General features: G+C 51.2%; 1 protein-coding gene across 2 annotated transcripts in view; it reads right to left on the bottom strand.

Annotated features, from left to right (window-relative positions):
- Window positions 1–1,046: 1,046 nt before the first annotated feature.
- The window catches only part of AQR (aquarius intron-binding spliceosomal factor), a 37,685-nt gene continuing 22,261 nt past the window's right edge, over window positions 1,047–16,470 (bottom strand). For both annotated transcript variants that reach the window (XM_032965210.2, XM_032965209.2), the window contains exons 22-36: window positions 16,024–16,173; window positions 15,528–15,597; window positions 14,197–14,307; window positions 13,679–13,788; window positions 13,153–13,288; window positions 12,394–12,624; window positions 11,794–11,931; window positions 10,090–10,161; window positions 9,009–9,196; window positions 7,884–8,055; window positions 6,999–7,169; window positions 6,454–6,539; window positions 5,311–5,485; window positions 4,675–4,788; window positions 1,047–3,427 (exon numbers count right to left, since the gene is read on the bottom strand). In XM_032965210.2, the coding sequence (XP_032821101.2) occupies window positions 2,573–3,427; window positions 4,675–4,788; window positions 5,311–5,485; window positions 6,454–6,539; window positions 6,999–7,169; window positions 7,884–8,055; window positions 9,009–9,196; window positions 10,090–10,161; window positions 11,794–11,931; window positions 12,394–12,624; window positions 13,153–13,288; window positions 13,679–13,788; window positions 14,197–14,307; window positions 15,528–15,597; window positions 16,024–16,173 (2,779 nt within the window). In that variant the 3' untranslated portion in view covers window positions 1,047–2,572. The remainder of the gene's footprint in view (window positions 3,428–4,674; window positions 4,789–5,310; window positions 5,486–6,453; window positions 6,540–6,998; window positions 7,170–7,883; window positions 8,056–9,008; window positions 9,197–10,089; window positions 10,162–11,793; window positions 11,932–12,393; window positions 12,625–13,152; window positions 13,289–13,678; window positions 13,789–14,196; window positions 14,308–15,527; window positions 15,598–16,023; window positions 16,174–16,470) is intronic.

Raw genomic sequence — 16,470 nt, forward strand, 5'->3', positions numbered from 1 at the left:
CTCCGGTCAGCCGTCGATCCTCAGCTTCTTTGCCAAGGCGAGCCCCACCGCCCCCCCCCCCACCCCAGGGCAGTGAATTTAACGTGTTTATGTAATTTTTTTAACTTTTTACCAAACTTAGTGCCCCGAGTAGCTCTCGACGAGGCCAATCGATTGACCCACTAGAGTTTTGTTGTCGGTAAGGCAAGACTCGTGTCGCGACGCGGTTTTTCCCACCCCGGGGCAGTGATGGGCCCCCTGGGACCCGCCAATTGCTGCAATTGTATATTTTTGGAATGGCCCTGAGTACGGTAATCGCCTGCAAAACGCAACGATTGTTTTTGGTCAATTAAGCGGCTGTATCGATAAATCTGAGCAGTTCTAATTTTATCTCAACTGAAATGTAACAGCTTACCTATATTCATTCAGCTTGTATACATCAATCGATTATTAATACGGATCATTCGATGTATGTGTCGTGAGCATATGAACAGACTTGACTTGATGGACGAATACATATTTACATGCTGAGTATAGGATGCCTATACAGCGACAATAGTCTGTTACATTTACAAAACCAGTGCCGTGGGGTAATTATCATTAGCCCACTGGACTTCTAGTGCAGAGGTCGTTGGTTCAATCTCTCGGCGCCGCAGTTGAAACGATGGTGCAGAGCTCTTCAACCCCCACCCTGCTTCTGTCCATTCAGCCGTGTACACAGTTGTTCAATCAGCAGGCATGGTGGGGTAAAGTGTGGGTACTCTCCCAACTCTTCCAAGACGTCTGATCAGCGTGCAAAAGTAGACCAAAATAGCTAATTTGAGTTCTCTAGAGCTCCTTTCGAGCAGAGGCCCTTCTGTTGTGCCTTTGCTATTCATCTACTAAGAGCCCACAGGGTCACAAAAAATCTAATGACCTACTCAAACCAGACGAGTCTGTCCATGCTACCAAGTCCCACTTCAGGGGTCCCCGATTGGTGGAATCTCTATCGGTAAAATGGTCCCCTCCACACGTCAATGATTGTTAAGGACACAGAAACTATACGAGTAATAAAAGACACCACACCATTTGTTCTTACAATGTAAAAATCATTTACTACAAAAGTTAAGCACGTGAAGATAACGACAACTCATTTGACTTTCATGACAAGCCGAATTATTAACAGGGTACAACATTGAGCAGCATCAAAATGAGTGGGCTCATGGTAAATGTGCACCCTATATGCCTGCTTAACAAACCTTCTACTCAAGTGCAGCTGTTCGTGCACTATCATTTTTGTTGTACTTTACAATGAAGAAAGGTGTGCAATCCTGTACCACAAATGTTACATGAACGTCTCAATTCAGCTGTTATGAGGCCTGATCTGTTCACGTTAAACGGAATTACAAATGAAAAACTGAACAAAGATATTGTATTTTACCGGTTTTAGTTCATAACAAACAGCAGGGTCCATTTATCCAGAGAATCCTCACTTTTACAAGAGAATCCTTACTTTGCAGATTTTAAAATGATCGTTCGGTTCTTTCTGTGCGCAGAGAAAACCCACACGCGCGCACGAGGCGACAGCGGTCAGATCCCGCCGTATGCCTCAACCCATCAGAAAGCTTGCCGCAACTTCTTGCAGGTGATTTGGTGATGCTGCGTTGGCAGTGCTGCACAAGAACGATTACAAAAAAACTCACCGCATCCGCCAATAACACCAATAGTCGTGAAAAGAAAAAATATATAAGCAGGTGATGTGCTGGGCAAATGGGGCTTCTTCATGACACAATGAAGGTGTGCAATGAAAATGTCCATTTGCCGAAAACATTGCCTTTGTAAAGCTTATATATTGTTTTATTTCTTGTCGATGAATATCTTTGAGCAAAAACCTCACTCCCCAGCTGGCCAGCGTTTCACACACCGTACACATTCGTCACTCTTCAAGCCACCGACCCTGCCTCATACTCCCTGGATTACCCTTTGACCTGGTTGGCACCATGATTAAGAGCTGTGATAACACCTTGCAGGAGGTCTCCAATCGATCCAGCCCATCATCTCTCCAAGTTTAATAAATGAGTGCCACTTTGAGGGAAGTAAAGAGTATTTCACTTATGAGGAGACTATCCTTCTATACCATGGGAACATGGAATTTCGAGTCCAGGGCCACCAAAGCAGACAAACATTGCCCATTTGAGCATGGAGCGCAGCACAAATGAGCAAGTGTTGTCTGAAATGTCAAATGACTCTTTGGAAGGCGACAGATGCACTCACTACCTTGCTCATCTCGTCAAGGAGCATAAACCATCACGCAAACTCCGCTCACTCGCAACGGCTTTTGGCTGGCCATCGGACAAAGACGGTCACTGCATCGCATGCTTTCAGAAGCGTTCCGCAGCCGTCTGTGGAGTGCTCTTCCTTCCGATATTAGGAAGGTAATGGGAACTGTGCACTTTTAAATCTAGTTTGAAAACGAATTTCTTTAGAACTTCTTTTTGTGTTTAGTTTGTTGTCCTTCCCCCGCACCTCTGATTCGCGTGGTTGGCTCCGTACGGTGTGAAAGAAGTTCAACCCCTCCTGCTCGTTTCCCTTCTCATCCTTCTCCCACCCACACTTAGCTCTCCTGCTGCCCTGTCCCCTCTTGTGCCTCCACAGATTCGCCCTCTTGGTCCCCCCGCCTCTCCACCAGCCCCTCCGCCGTATCCATGGTCTCTGTATCCGTGACGATGGCTTCCCCGGCAACAGCTTCTTTAGCAACGACTGCCATGGCAATTGCATCCTCGGCAACGGATTCCTTGACAACTGTTGTCTCAGTGACATCTCGCTTGGCAACCTTTGTCGCGGCGACATCTTCCTTGGCGTCTGTTGTCTCAGCTACGGCTTCCTTAGCAACCGTCTCGGCGATACATTCCTTGACAGCTGCTGCCTCGGTAACAGATTCCTTGGAAGCAGTTGTCTCAGCAACGGCTTCTTTGGCGGCTGCTGACTCAGCAACCGCTTCCTTGAAAAGTGTTGTCTCAGTAGAAATTGCCTTCTCTGCCTTCTTCACTATTTCCTTGCCATCCGTTACCTCGGCAACCGCGTCTTTAGTAACGGCTCCATCAGCACCTTTTGCCTTCACAACCGCCTCTTTGGCAACTGCGGTTTCATCCGCCTCGTCCTCGCTGCCATCGCTGTCGCTGTCCCTCCCCGGATGTTCCGGCATCTTCTTATGCTTCTCCTCCTTATCACCATCACCGTCACCATCCTCTTTACTATCCGTGGCAGCCGCCTCACTCGTATCCATGGGTTCTACATCCCCGGAAACAGCGCTGGGCGTTTCCGTGGTTAAAGCTGCTGCGGAGTCAGTTTCCATGGCATCGGTGGTTCCCGTGGCTTCCCCGTCCGATCCATCCTTGGCGGTGTCTTCCTTCGCTTGCTGTACAGGAGGCTGGGCTTGGACCCTGGACCTGGGTGGCTGAGCGAGAGGCTGGAACAACAGAACATCGTTCATTCATTCATTCATTTGAATGTGAATTCCTCGAGTGAAGAAGCACGATGAAGGAAAGTGACGGACGTGTAAACCGTGCGACGAAGTGTGATGAAGAAGCGTGGGGTAAATGCTGGATGAAGTAACGTGGCGCGAAAGTACTGTGACGAATGAAACGCCATGTTGAAACACGGTGGTGTAGTGTGATGAAGTGGGAAAAGACTGCTGAAGACGCACGTTGAATACCGATTAAGGGATAACATGCGAGGAAGCGCTGAAGCGTTAAAGCGCTCACAGAGGTGAGCATCAGTAAGCGCTATATAAATATAGATGATTATTCTTGATGTTGCGTGGTGAGGAGGCACAAAGACACTGTGATGAATCGTAATGCAGAAGCATTCGGTAGGGCGGTAAAGCGTGGAGAAGGCACGTGCGCTGGGAAAACGTGCAAAAGCCTGCGAGAAAAACCGTACAGCTCCCGATAAAACGTGACGGGGAAGTCTTATGCAGCGTGATGGAGAAGCACGAAGACAAGGAATGAAAACCAAGAACCAAGACGAAGACAATGAGGTGTGATGAGAGGATTCAGGAAGTAGGTAAGATTAGCGCAAGTGGAGTAAAACCTCGACATGGGGCATGTATGTACGTATGTTGAACTTCTTTTGCACCGTATGTAGCCAACCATGCGAATTGGAGGTGCGGGGGAAGGACAACAAACTAAATACAAAGGTGAGGGGGCGGCCAGGATAAAAAAAAAACAGATAATGTTAACCACTAGAATGGGTGAAGTCGTACAATGTGTCGTCTATTTTTAGAATGTTTTAAATTAATTGCCGATGGACGGCGTGTTTGCGGTCACGTGGGCACCCGAGTCACGCAAGTCGGCCGGAAGCGGCGTGACGGGCCGCGATTGACAATTCTGACAATAAACGAGAATTACGATGCTGGATCACGAGCGCACGTGCGACGCACGATAAATACCAATACAGAAACGTATAACGCGCACCCCTTTTCGTTTTAGATTCAGACACATGGGGGAAACCAGAGGAGGAGCCGAAAGGCAGCCCCGACCCAGCGCCAACAATTGCCCAAGCTCTGGAACCTAAACCACCACTTTGTCCAACCCCGGAAATTAATGAATGGTGAAAATACGGAGCAGGATGAAGGAGCGCCATGAAGGCGGAGGACGGTGACAAAGAAGCGGGACCCTGGTGGAGGTGCAGCGCTGCTACGGGAGGAGGCATCACCTGGTAGTATTGCTGGTAGTGCTGCAGGACCCGGAAGTACATGTTGTACACGAAGGTGGCCATCTCCGGCATGTCCTTGACTATGAGCGGCGGACAGCGTGCCGCCTCGCCGTTCTGCAATGCGCACGGCGCGGCGGTGAGCGCGCACGACGATCGCCCCATTGAAATCAGCGCGTGGTTAAAATCGCGGTAGAAGCACCCTCCCCCCCTTATCACATGGTAACCGTTGTTACTGGGAGAAAACAAGACAAACTTTGTTAGTTTATTTTGGGTTCTGTTCGGTTACGTAATTCTTCCCCCTCTCCCCTTTCTCCTATTCTCATTCTCCCCCCCCCCCCACCCCCTTATATTCACTGTTCCCGATCGTTACCTCTACCGTGGTAGGGCAATGACCCGGACACCCTCGTTCGTTTCATAATTTCGAGGGTGCGTTACGCCCTGGCATGTAAGGCGTGATCTTTTGTTTTTCCCTTCTTTTGAAATTCCCATTTGTTATTTTGGGTTCTTTAACGACAATTAAAAACAAAAAAAAATGCTTGCAGAAATATTTATCTCGGAGAAGCAAACTGAGCACGCACGGCCAAAAGCTCGCTCACAATAACAACGGTGACATACAGCGGCGGGGCGCGTGCATACCGGCCGCTGAGTCGGGCAGCTCTCGTCCGGGTACAGGTGCAGCTGGAGCGGCCGTGCCGTGAGCTGGTCGAAGGCCGGCGTCAGCTCGAAGCAGTTGCGGAAGAGCGACGCCCGGGCGAAGACGTAGAGGCCGAGGCGGGCACGCGACATCGCCACCACCAGACGGCGCACATCCCTGCAGCCGTGAGGTGGCACGGCGCACACCGTTCACGTCAACGCTCAGTAAATGTCCGCTGCTTATAAACAGGGTGGCGGACGACCGATTGGATTACTCGGCACTGCTGTGCGGTGGGAGATGCCGGCAAATCGAGACGTGTTATGCAGTGTTGCGTGAACGCAAATGAAGTCGGCCCATGTTAAGGCAGTCTTTGTGCATAAGTGGCACGTGCACAATGTTTCTCTGTGTGTTTCTCTCCTTATCACTCCCTGGCTGTCCCTGCATCTCGTCATCTGCACAACTCCATGTTTCTGTATTTCTATCTTTCTATTTCTGCATCTCTCTGTCTCTCTCTCTCTCTCCATGGCTATGTGCCCTTCTCTAAGTCTCTTTCTGTGTCTGTCTCTCACGATGACCACTGCACCCCACATCTCCCGTGTCTATTCGGCTAAGTGCAGGGTCCCCTTTGCCCCCCATCGGCACAGGGTGCTATTTGAGCGTCGAGAGTGCTCTGCTCACATCCTTACACGCAAGACAACACGAAGCCGCCTGCGTTCAACGCTTCCCGTTACACGTTCAATGGAGAGACTGCATTCTCACATGCACATTGGCAAGATATTAACTACCCTGCCTGGTAAACAGGTCGTGGGTTCAATCCCGACCTGACGCCTGTGTCTTTGGAGTTTGCATGTTCTCCCCGTGGTCACGTGGAGTGTTCTGCAGGTCCTCCGGTTTTTCCCTCCACATTTAGAAAACATGCGTTTATAGTATTTGGCTGTTATAAATTTCCACACGATAAGCCACTTCATTGAGCTAGCATTTGTGGCCATGTGGCTTCTGAAAAAGAGCTTCATAGCTCAGTGGGCCTGACCTGGTAAAATAAAAAAAAATAGTTCAGTTTAGTTTTGATAACACATGAGATGCCTGGGCTGGCAAAGTGCTGGGTTTAACGATAAGGTGCAAGGATGCGGTTATGAGAATCTCACCTCAGGTGACCCACTGCTTTGGTCCTGACCAAAGAAAGAATGATGTAGTCGTTCTGCTGACCCTGGAATCTGTCCACGGTCGTCACCTGCAGCGCGCAAATGTACAACAGGGACATGGTTACAGACAGCATCTCAAAAAGCACGCCTATAAGTAACACACAGTCCATGATGAGAAAGAGTCTTGAGATGCACTGGTGCATTTCAAAATAAATAAATATATGTATTGTCAGTCTAGTTCCCTTAAACCACAATGGTATATCATTTACTTTATAGTCGGTACAAATGGTAAATAATAAGATTTTTAGACACGCGATGGGATGAACGCAACTATTTTAAATCTTAACAATTTATCTTTAAACGAAAACTCACTGTGCGGCAACCGCACCGCCAATTGCCATCGATGGTTTGAAATGTCGACAGAGGAGGGCACGGGCGCTCGGTAGCGGGAGAGAGGGGCGGCGGTGCGGAGGGACGGGGGGCCCCCCCTGGTGGGACCCCAGAAGGGGCGGGGGCGGGGGTGGTGGTGGGGGGGGCTGTTCCGGCACCTTGCTGGGGCAGCCGAAGAGTGGGTTCTCTCCACAGCGCTGGTTGACGACGTCACGGATCAGGTGCTTCTGCCCATTGTACGTTGTGAGGATGCTGATCCTGTCGGCCGGGTACCCGAGCAGGCGCATGTACATGAAGAGCGCCACCGCGTACTCTGCCTCCGCCAGGTTCTGTGCGGTGAGCACGAGCACGCGCACGCTTAAGCACAACAACGGCAAAGACAACGGCGGCCCTGGCAAACCGATGTTCGCCACCTAGTGACGGTGACGTCCGCACAAAGCTTGTGCCAGCGATAGGCGCGTTTGATACAGTGAGAAGATACCAGAGGCTCGCTGTGAGGTTCCGACACAAGCCCAGACGTAATGGGTTAAAAGACTGACATGGCCGGCAGGTGGCACCACCAGTGCTCAGTGGAAATTAATGTCATTTCAATCGCGCTCCATGGCGGTGGATTTGACTTCAACAGAGCTCCGTGGGTGTGCACGGCGATAGCTTCCACAGGAGGAATTCTCCACATCAATTTTGTCTGTCGCCTGATGAGGCTGGTTGTTGTAATTATCGGCGAAACGTCGCACTCGAATTGCAAACGTTGTGGGTTTACTCTCCAACACACACCGGTGTGCTGAAGTAGTAACTAATTGGCACGTTTCGTTTACGTGACAAACCTTACTAATTGGCCGCGTCGGCTTGCGGCGGAATCAACGACACATTTTATATTTTCGCGATTGAACACAAAAAAAGTCTCTATTATGGATTACCACTGCTCGCGAAAGCCTACTACTACTACTACGTGTTAAACCAGCTTCGACATAGCTCTACGGCGGCGGTGAGGGGACAGCGGCCAGTGCGGTGTAACCGCGGTCTTCCCCCCGCACAGCGCCCACCTGGTAGAAGTACGGGTTGGGCTCGGACTCGCCCACGCCGTTGAAGTCCTCGACGTTGACGAGCTGGAAGTCGTAGCAGAGGCCCGCGTTGGCGAAACGGAACTCGGGCAGCAGCTGCACGTGAGGCAGATTTCCCAGCCGCTTGTAGCGCCAGTTGTACAGGTTGCACAGGCTGTGAATGCACGCACACAGGACGTTACGCATCAGCGACGTATCTGCGTGCGAGTAACACGGGCTAGAGAAGAAGTGGGCTGATGAGTGAGTGGGTGGGTGTGTGGACGAGTGTGTCAGTTGGGGATCGGTAGTGCAGCGGTTAGCGCTCTGCGCTACAAACCCGGCGACCCGAGTTTGATTCCTGCTCACAGCCAACACCAGTTATGATTTTCTGAATCAGTCCTATGCCTACCATAGGTCGACTCAGCCTCAAATGAGTACTTGGTGCTGGCCACCCACCCCCTCGTGTGCCGTGCCAGCCTTAATAGGTGCTCGCTAACAGCACTTGCCCCAACAGTCTGTTAAGGTTGTATGGGGATCTTTGTCTTTGTTTGTGCACGTGCGCAAATACAAAGACAGAGGAGCGGTGGCTTCGTGGTTTGTGCACTGCGCTAGGAACCCGGCCACAAGAGTGCGCACGAGCTGATTGCCATCAGCGACAAATATCTGAAACGGTCCTGGTGCTTCCCGAGGTCAACACAGCCTGAAATGAGTATTTGGTGCGGTGTTTAAAAATGAACACTGGGGAGACAAAGGCGGTTGAGTGAGGTTCTGGCCACACCACCCTCTCGTGCACCTGTGTCGCCAATTATTGGTGCTAGCTAACGGCACTTACTCCAAAAGTCTGTGCAGGCTACACGGGGGATCTTTGTCTCTGTGCACACATGCACCACTGTGCATCACCATGCCCGTGTCTGCGGGAAGCGATGGGGTCGTGGTTACCCCTCTGCGCCAGTGAGCCGGCGACCCGGGTTTGTCGATTTCTGTACCACAACTTAAAATGAGCGGCGAGTGACATCAAAACCCGTCCTGGACCGCCCGCCCCTTAGGTCAACTCAATCTTAAAATACGCATCAGATGCCTAATCTCTCTCTTTCGCCTCTCGTTGCGTAGCCGCTGGGCGCATCTCACCTGGAGCGCGCTCTGCCCTGGGCGTCCAGGTCCACGGTGGGCACGCCGAGGCGCACGAAGCGCGTGAAGAGCGACTGCTCCATGTTCGAGTACTTCTGGAAGGCCATGTTTTTGATGACGGGCGGCAGCTGGTGGTGGTCACCGATCATGATCCAGCGCTTGAGGCGGCTGAATCCGTCCTGAGGGTTCTGTGGGCACGAGTAGTCGCGCGTCACTTCTCCTTCTCCCGTGCGGGTGGGCGATGCGCAAACGGGGGACCCGGCGTCCGTCCGCCTGGGTGCATCGCGTCGTGTCCTGTGCCGTGGTTCGACCCATCGCTTCGTTTCGGCTCGCCACGTCCCGATCGACGACTCGGGGAAAACATTTCTGCGCCCGACACCAGGTCCGGTGTACCTCTTGGCTACGGCTGTGGCCACTGGTCAGTCGCCTACTTCAATTTACCAGTGACCAAGAAAACACTCGGTGAGAAATAAAGCCCTGTCAGAGTGTGATGCCATACCACACGTGGCTGTGTTACAAGATGCTACAAGCGTGTGGCGTACCGTGCATTCAGTGTTTGTGTTCGCGTTTAGTATTGTGCAAGTTTTTTTTTTTCTTTCTGCGAACTCTGGTTTGTCTCCCAAACGCAAAAAAATTCAAAAAAAACATATTTGAGTACCGTAGCAGCACTGGCCAAAGACTCCAGCAGGATTCTCCTAAAGCAGAAACTTACATTCTTCGTGAAGCGCTCTGTGTTATAATACCTGGTCCTACTCTGGACTCCAGCCAGGCGGTGCTGGGGTGAGAGCACTGGCCGTGGATTGACTCATCCATCATCAATCCGGGCTAATCAGGGCTTGAGTAAATTACATTAATATATATACACACACACATACATTTACCGAGTCTTAAAAATCATTATCAGGATGAACCTGCTTTGAGGTGTCTGTCCAATTCTCCTCTGGAATTACGTTTTTAAATTTGCACGTGCAGGAAGAAACCACAGTAAATGGAAAAATCCCATGCGCTCGAACATTCAAAAACATCCGCCACGCTCGCGTCCTACTTACTGTACTGCCTCCTACGAGCACCGGCTCCTTACCTGCAGGAGCAGGGGGATGAATGTCTCAATTTCCAAGATCTGTGCCGCCTCTTCCATGAGGATGTTGTCATACTGTAAAAAAAGACCCAGGGACATGATAAATCCACGGTAAATAATGCCACAGTTTTTGGCTCAACAGAACCACATCCTATTGCGTTTCATTGTCAAAGCCGTGTAAAAATCTACGACTAGTTTGGCATTTGAAATCGGCTTGACCTCACAATCGTCGTTCCCAGCCACAGGACTGAGTGTCACCACAAATGAGATGAAAGTAACGTTCCAGCTCTTCGGCAATGCACTTCTGGATGAAGGCAACCCCCCCACCCCAAGCTGTGATGGTCACGGGAGTTTTACAACCATACTGGATCACATTGGTTCATGAAGGGTTGGTGAATGGAAGGCGGAAGACCGGTTCAGATACCGCTCGCCACTGATATTAGCCATGACCAGGAATCAAACTCGGGCCGCCGGGTTGATAAGAGCAGTGCGCCTCCGATTAGCACAGTTGGCTACGTAGGGTGCGAAAGAAGTTCATCGTACATAAATACAGCGGTGTGCTTATCACTTTATCAACTTCGAGATCATAGCTCCTCGTCTTCAAGATCCTTCACGGACACCACACCCTGCTTACCTCTCATCTCACTCCCCTCCCCGACTTCCACACACTCTGGGCTTTCGCGGCCAAGGATTTTTGTCGAACCTGCCAGTCAACCATCACTCAGTGGGAAGTCGGTTTTTCTCCTCTTGTTGCCCTCATCATTGCCTGAATTTCCCTTCCCACCAGCCATCAAATCTAGGCTGAAGGCCTTGACTGACTGCCTCTCTAAAAGTAAATATTCTAACCATTTTCTGCACACCACCCTCAGGATATGGGTCACATTAAGTTGTAGAAATTATTTGAAACAACAAAACAGGTGATGGATAGTTTCTCTAGGACTTACTCTTTTCTCAGCGTACCTTGCAAGATGGTCGATCCTAGAGGGATGATGAGCAAATGTGGGCCTTATGTACCTCTTTTTTTTACTTTATGGCTTATTACCTTCGTAATGCCCCCCCCTCTACTCCCCTTTTTCTCCTTCCCTCCACCCCCAGTTCCCATCCCACACCTGGGTTAGAAAAATAACCTGGTACACCTAAACTATGTATGTCGAACTTCTTTCGCGCCATACACAGCAGTTCTAAAGAAATGAGTTCTTAAATCTGGATTATTGAAAAGTGCGTAGCTCCCCAGTGGCTTCCTAATATCGGAAGGAAGAGCGTTCCAGACGGCCGCAAAAATGCATCTGACCGTCTTCGTTTGATGGCTAGCCAAAAGCCTCTGCGACGACGACCGGAGTTTGTGTGATGGTTTATTGTTCCTTGACGAGATCAGCAAGGTATTGTGATTCATTTGTGCCGAGCACTTTGTGTGCAATGAGTGCGACCTTACAATGTGTCCTTACAATGTGCGCGCGAAGATGGTGTAGCGCCTCCTCAATGTTCCAAGGAGAAAAGCCTACCCAGAGGGCACGTCCCACGCATCCCTTTGACATGCTGATGTTAACCTTGCATGTATGTGCCTTCTGATGTGACTGCTGATATTTGTTCATCTTTCGTAGAAGCTAAATTCGTGTCGTCGTTTAAAAACGGGGTGCGCATGGCGGGGGTGGGGGGGGGGGGGCAAAGGGTGAACAAGCGGCGTTGTCAAGGCAGCGTCGTTGGCACCTTGAAGCCGAGCTGCACGAGGTCGTGGCGCTTGAGGGCGGCGTGCGTGCAGGTCATGGCGATGACCTTTGCCTCCTTCACCAGGAGGTACTTGGAGCGGTCGAGGCCGCTGCGCAGCAGCTCAAACGCCCGGAACTCCTGCGTACAAAAGCACGGCATCGTTATCGACGCCGCTCTGAGGTCAAGCTTGGACAGGTGCAGATCGCGTTTGCTGATTCCGGAAAACGTTTCCCCCAACCCAGTACACCACATCCAGTCGAGCTCTCACTATGGTTGAGGCCAATTGCGAGAGGGCTGTGGTTACTACCCGCTGTGAATTCTAGTACCTGCTACGGTTGACCAAGTGACCCACAACTGATAGGACCTGGGGCGCGAGTTCGTCCTACGGAAACTAATTGAATATTCACGATCAACGGTGGGAATATCCCACCGCGCTACAAACTAATCAGCACGCATATGACGCACGACGGACGGGCATTTCAGGTAACTGAAGCGGCACGAAAGAGTCTGTTGCTGTGTTCTTAAATCGGAAAGAGATAAAAAAGACGGAAGCCAGAGCAGACTAGCGAACAACAGCGCTTGACGGGGGGAAGCTCTCACCTCCAGCTGCGTGAAAATCTTGCGCAGGTGGCGGAAGCATCCCTCGGCGATTTCCAGGTCCTCCTTGTACGAGCGGCCGTGGAAGAGCGGCTGGGGGGCGTTGGCGAAGTAGCGATCGAACGGGAAGTGGGCGGCGATGGCGGCGGCCGCTTCGGCCATGCCACCTTTGTCGCCACCGCCACCGCTGGCCGGGCGCACCTTGCTCTGAAACTCCTCCCAGCGCGACATCACCTGAACACGCACACACGTACATGCACACACATACACACACGCACGTATGCAGGCCAGCCGGCAGGCATGCATGCATGCGTGCACGTAAGAAAGCAAGTGAGATCTCAATGCATGCACACGCAGCCAAAACCAAAGACAAAAGTCCCCCGTATAGCTTGAACGGATTGTTGGGGCAGGTGCTGTTAGAGAGCATCTCCGAAGGCTGGCACGGAACACGAGGGGGTGGGTGGCCAACACCATGCCCGGCCGCGTGTGTCTCCCTAGTGGCGATGTTTTTACACATCGCACTGGGCACTCAATTGAAGCTGAGTCGACCTAGGGGAGGCCTAGGACAGGTTTAGGTAATCGTCACCGGTGTTGGCCACAAGCGGGAATCGAACTCGGGTCGCCGGGTTCGTAGCACAGCACGCTAACCGCGAGACCACCGCTCCCCGCACACACACACACGCACGCACATTACGGGTGTGTGAAGCGGTCCGTAGCCGGACGCGGCTTGCCGATGAACACTAGCGAGGACGAAGCGCGTACCTGGTAGAGGAAGAAGTGTCCGGCAGTCTCGCACGTGTAGGAGACGTCTCCTGGGACGCCCAGACTCTCCTGCAGGCGCCCGACCTCGTGCAGCAGCTCCAGCCTCCGCGCCAGTATGTAGTTCACACGGCCGTACCTGCATGCAGAAAACACGTGCGCACACAAACATACATGTACACATGTAAATATACATAACGGCAACAACGTAACAACAGTGTGACATCACCACAGTGCTTGTGCAAGGATATATGCGCGCTGAGGCCGCGTGAAGTGTCGAAGGATCGCTTGCAGGAAGTCATGTGACAGGCCAGGTGTTATGGGTTACATACACAAAGACAGCCTCAACAGACTGTTGGAGCAAGTGCTGCTAGCAAACACCTATGAAGGCCGGCACGGCACAAGAGGGGGTGGGTGGTCATCACCACGCCCGGCTGCCTTTGTTTCCCTAGTGCGGCCCCGGAAGACAGCCTGTGGTTTTGCCATGGCAGGTGGCACCAGGAGGCAGGTGACGGGACAGTGGCATCACCTGCTGAAGTCCTTCTCAGTCTCCAGCTCCTCCTCGCCGTGCCCCATACGCAGGAGGTGCCTCTCGTCAATGTCAAGCTGCATGATCTTCTCGAAGAGTTGGTTCAGGGCCTACGGGTCAACAAGAGAGGAAGGTCAAGGCCAAGTGACGGTCAAGGTCCCATCACAGCCAACCAACGCTGCCGGCGCAAACCGCACATCGCCGCGATTTCCTTCTGCCAGATCCCGCGGCCGCTGTAGTCGAAGCCTGCCCTCCAAGACTGCCAAACAGTCTCATCACGATTAACCGTTACTATTTGACAGTTGCAGAGGCAACCAAGTTCACAAGTGACAACTACAGAACACATTAGCGGAGACACATAGGGCAAGCGTTATGTGTGTACATTTGTTGAACTTCTTTCGCATCATACATAGCCAACAGTGCTAATCGGAGGTGCGGGGGAAGGACAGCAAACTAAACACAGAGGGCAGGGCATGCGGGGCAGTTCCCAGCAGCGCTGCCGTCCCGACGTTCCTCACCTGATTGGAGTGCGTAACGATGAGCGTTCGCTGCTCGGGAAAGTTGTGGTAGAGGTTTGAGATGATTTGCACAGCCACATCCGTCTTGCCTGTACCCGGGGGCCCCACCACCTGCACGGAAGGGGCATCGCGCCATTTACCGAGCACTGTTGTTGCCGTAACAAAGATCCCCCGTATAGCCTTAACAGAGTGCCGGAGCAAGTGCTGTTAAGCGAGCACCTATGAAGGCCGGAACGACAAACAAGGGGGTGGGTGGCCAGCACTATGCCAGGCCTCCTTTGTCTCAACTTCAAAGAAAATAACAAACATCTGAAATTGGACTGTTACTCTGATTGATAACAATCTTGTCAACGTCTAACTTTTTGATGTGTGGATCTGGCTTCTTCTTGGAAAGGAGGTTTAACTTGGAAATCAGGTTATCTTTGCATTTAGGTGACATCAGAGTAACAGTCCAATTTCAGATTTTTTGTTATTTTCTTTGAACCTATCTACGTGACTCTACCGAAAGACCCAAGAATACATTTTTATGAGTATTTAGAACCAGTCCTGTGCACTTTAAAAGTTTTTCTTTGTAGTATAAACATTTGTGACTTTTTTTATTCAATGACTCAAACAGAAAGCCATTTTGAGTGGAAAAAAACACAGAATCTCAAACAGCATTTCATCATTTTTTTATCATTTTTACGATCTTACCTTGAGTGGATGAGTTGTGTTGAAAGGTTGCGACAATTATTTGCAATAAAGTCCACGCCAATTACAATGAGCACTCGGCATGCACGTGAAAGGACACGATGGGACTGAGAAGAGATAGCGGCGGATGCACGAGTTGTAGAGTACCTCTATACCCCCCCGCCCCCCCCCCAAAATTCAGCTGCGCCGAGTCCAAACCGATAATCGAAAACGATAATCGCCACTGGTGTTGGCTGTGAGCGGCAATCGAAGACGGGTTGCCAGGTTCGTAGCGCAGCGCTGCGAGCCGCTAAGCGCCCACGCACAATGTTTTCGACAATTTTCAGCTGACCAGTCGAAAATGCTGCGACGACGTTGAGTGTGGGGAAAATTTACGTCGTGTTCCTTAAAAAGTCAGCGACATGAGTGCGAAACAACGTATATCGGGGTGACGAATATAGAAGACCCCCTGTATTCATCTGAGGCTGCAACTAGCTAGGGGATGGCTCAAAACCAGTTCAAATAAATCACCACCTGAAACTCGGGTTGCTGGGTTCTTAGGGAAGTGCGCTAACAACTACGCTACCGCACCGCCTGCCATTAACACACAACGATGACAATGAATGGTGATGAAAGTAGTGGAGCCAGATAAGGGGCCTTACCATGGTGAGCCCAGGCTGCATGCCTGCACGGATGGCCTCAATTTGCGTCGGGGTGAACTGAATCGTGTTCCTACAGGCAACACGCAAAGGCAACAGCACAAATGTCATCCATCACGCGAACTCCAGTCATCCTCGCAGTGGTTTTTGGAAAGCCATCGAACAAAGACTGCATCGCGCACTTTCAGATGCACTTTTGTGGCCGTCTGGAACGCTCTTCCTTCCGATATTAGGAAACCACTGGAGCTATGCACTTTTAAATCTATGTTGAAAATAATTTCTTTAGAACTGATTTTTGGATTTAGTTTGTTGTCTTTCCACCACACACCACACCTCCGATTAGCACGGCCGTTACATGCAGCACGAAAGAAGTTCAACATAAACACAGGCACACATCGCCATACATTCCAGCGACCTCGACAACATCAGAATCACGTACGGCCACGAACCTGCTTCACACAAGGGGAAAGTGCGACAAAGAAGCGTGCAGAAGACTGACCGCTTGGGCTGGTTGTATGGGTACGGCCCCGGGTTTGGCGGCACGTAGGGCTCCACAAGCAGCGTGAGGCTGTCCTCTCCACCGGAGGCGGTTTCTCCCGCGTTGCCCGCCCTCCTCTTATTGCCATCCTTCTTCTGCGGGAAGGTGATCCTGTGTGCGGACAGCACCATCGACGGAGGTGTTAACGCAGAGATGAAGGTCCAGCAGACGTCACTGGCTGTAAAATGCAAGGCTGTGCTGGCCTATGGCGTGAGAATGTGGAAATGTTCACTACCGGTTCAGGGCCCATCCAAGAGATAATCAAGGCTCCAATGCTTGTTTGACCAAGGATAACCAAGGATACTCTCAACCTGTCCATGCTCTCACCTGTCCATGCCATCACCTGTCCATGCTCTCACATGTCCATGCTCTCACCTGTCCATGCTCTCACCTGTCCAGACTCTCACC

The sequence above is a fragment of the Petromyzon marinus genome, chromosome 33 (assembly GCF_048934315.1).
Source record: "Petromyzon marinus isolate PM22_M1 ecotype Great Lakes invasive population chromosome 33, UKy_Petmar_22M1.pri1.0, whole genome shotgun sequence".
Lineage (NCBI taxonomy): Eukaryota > Metazoa > Chordata > Hyperoartia > Petromyzontiformes > Petromyzontidae > Petromyzon > Petromyzon marinus.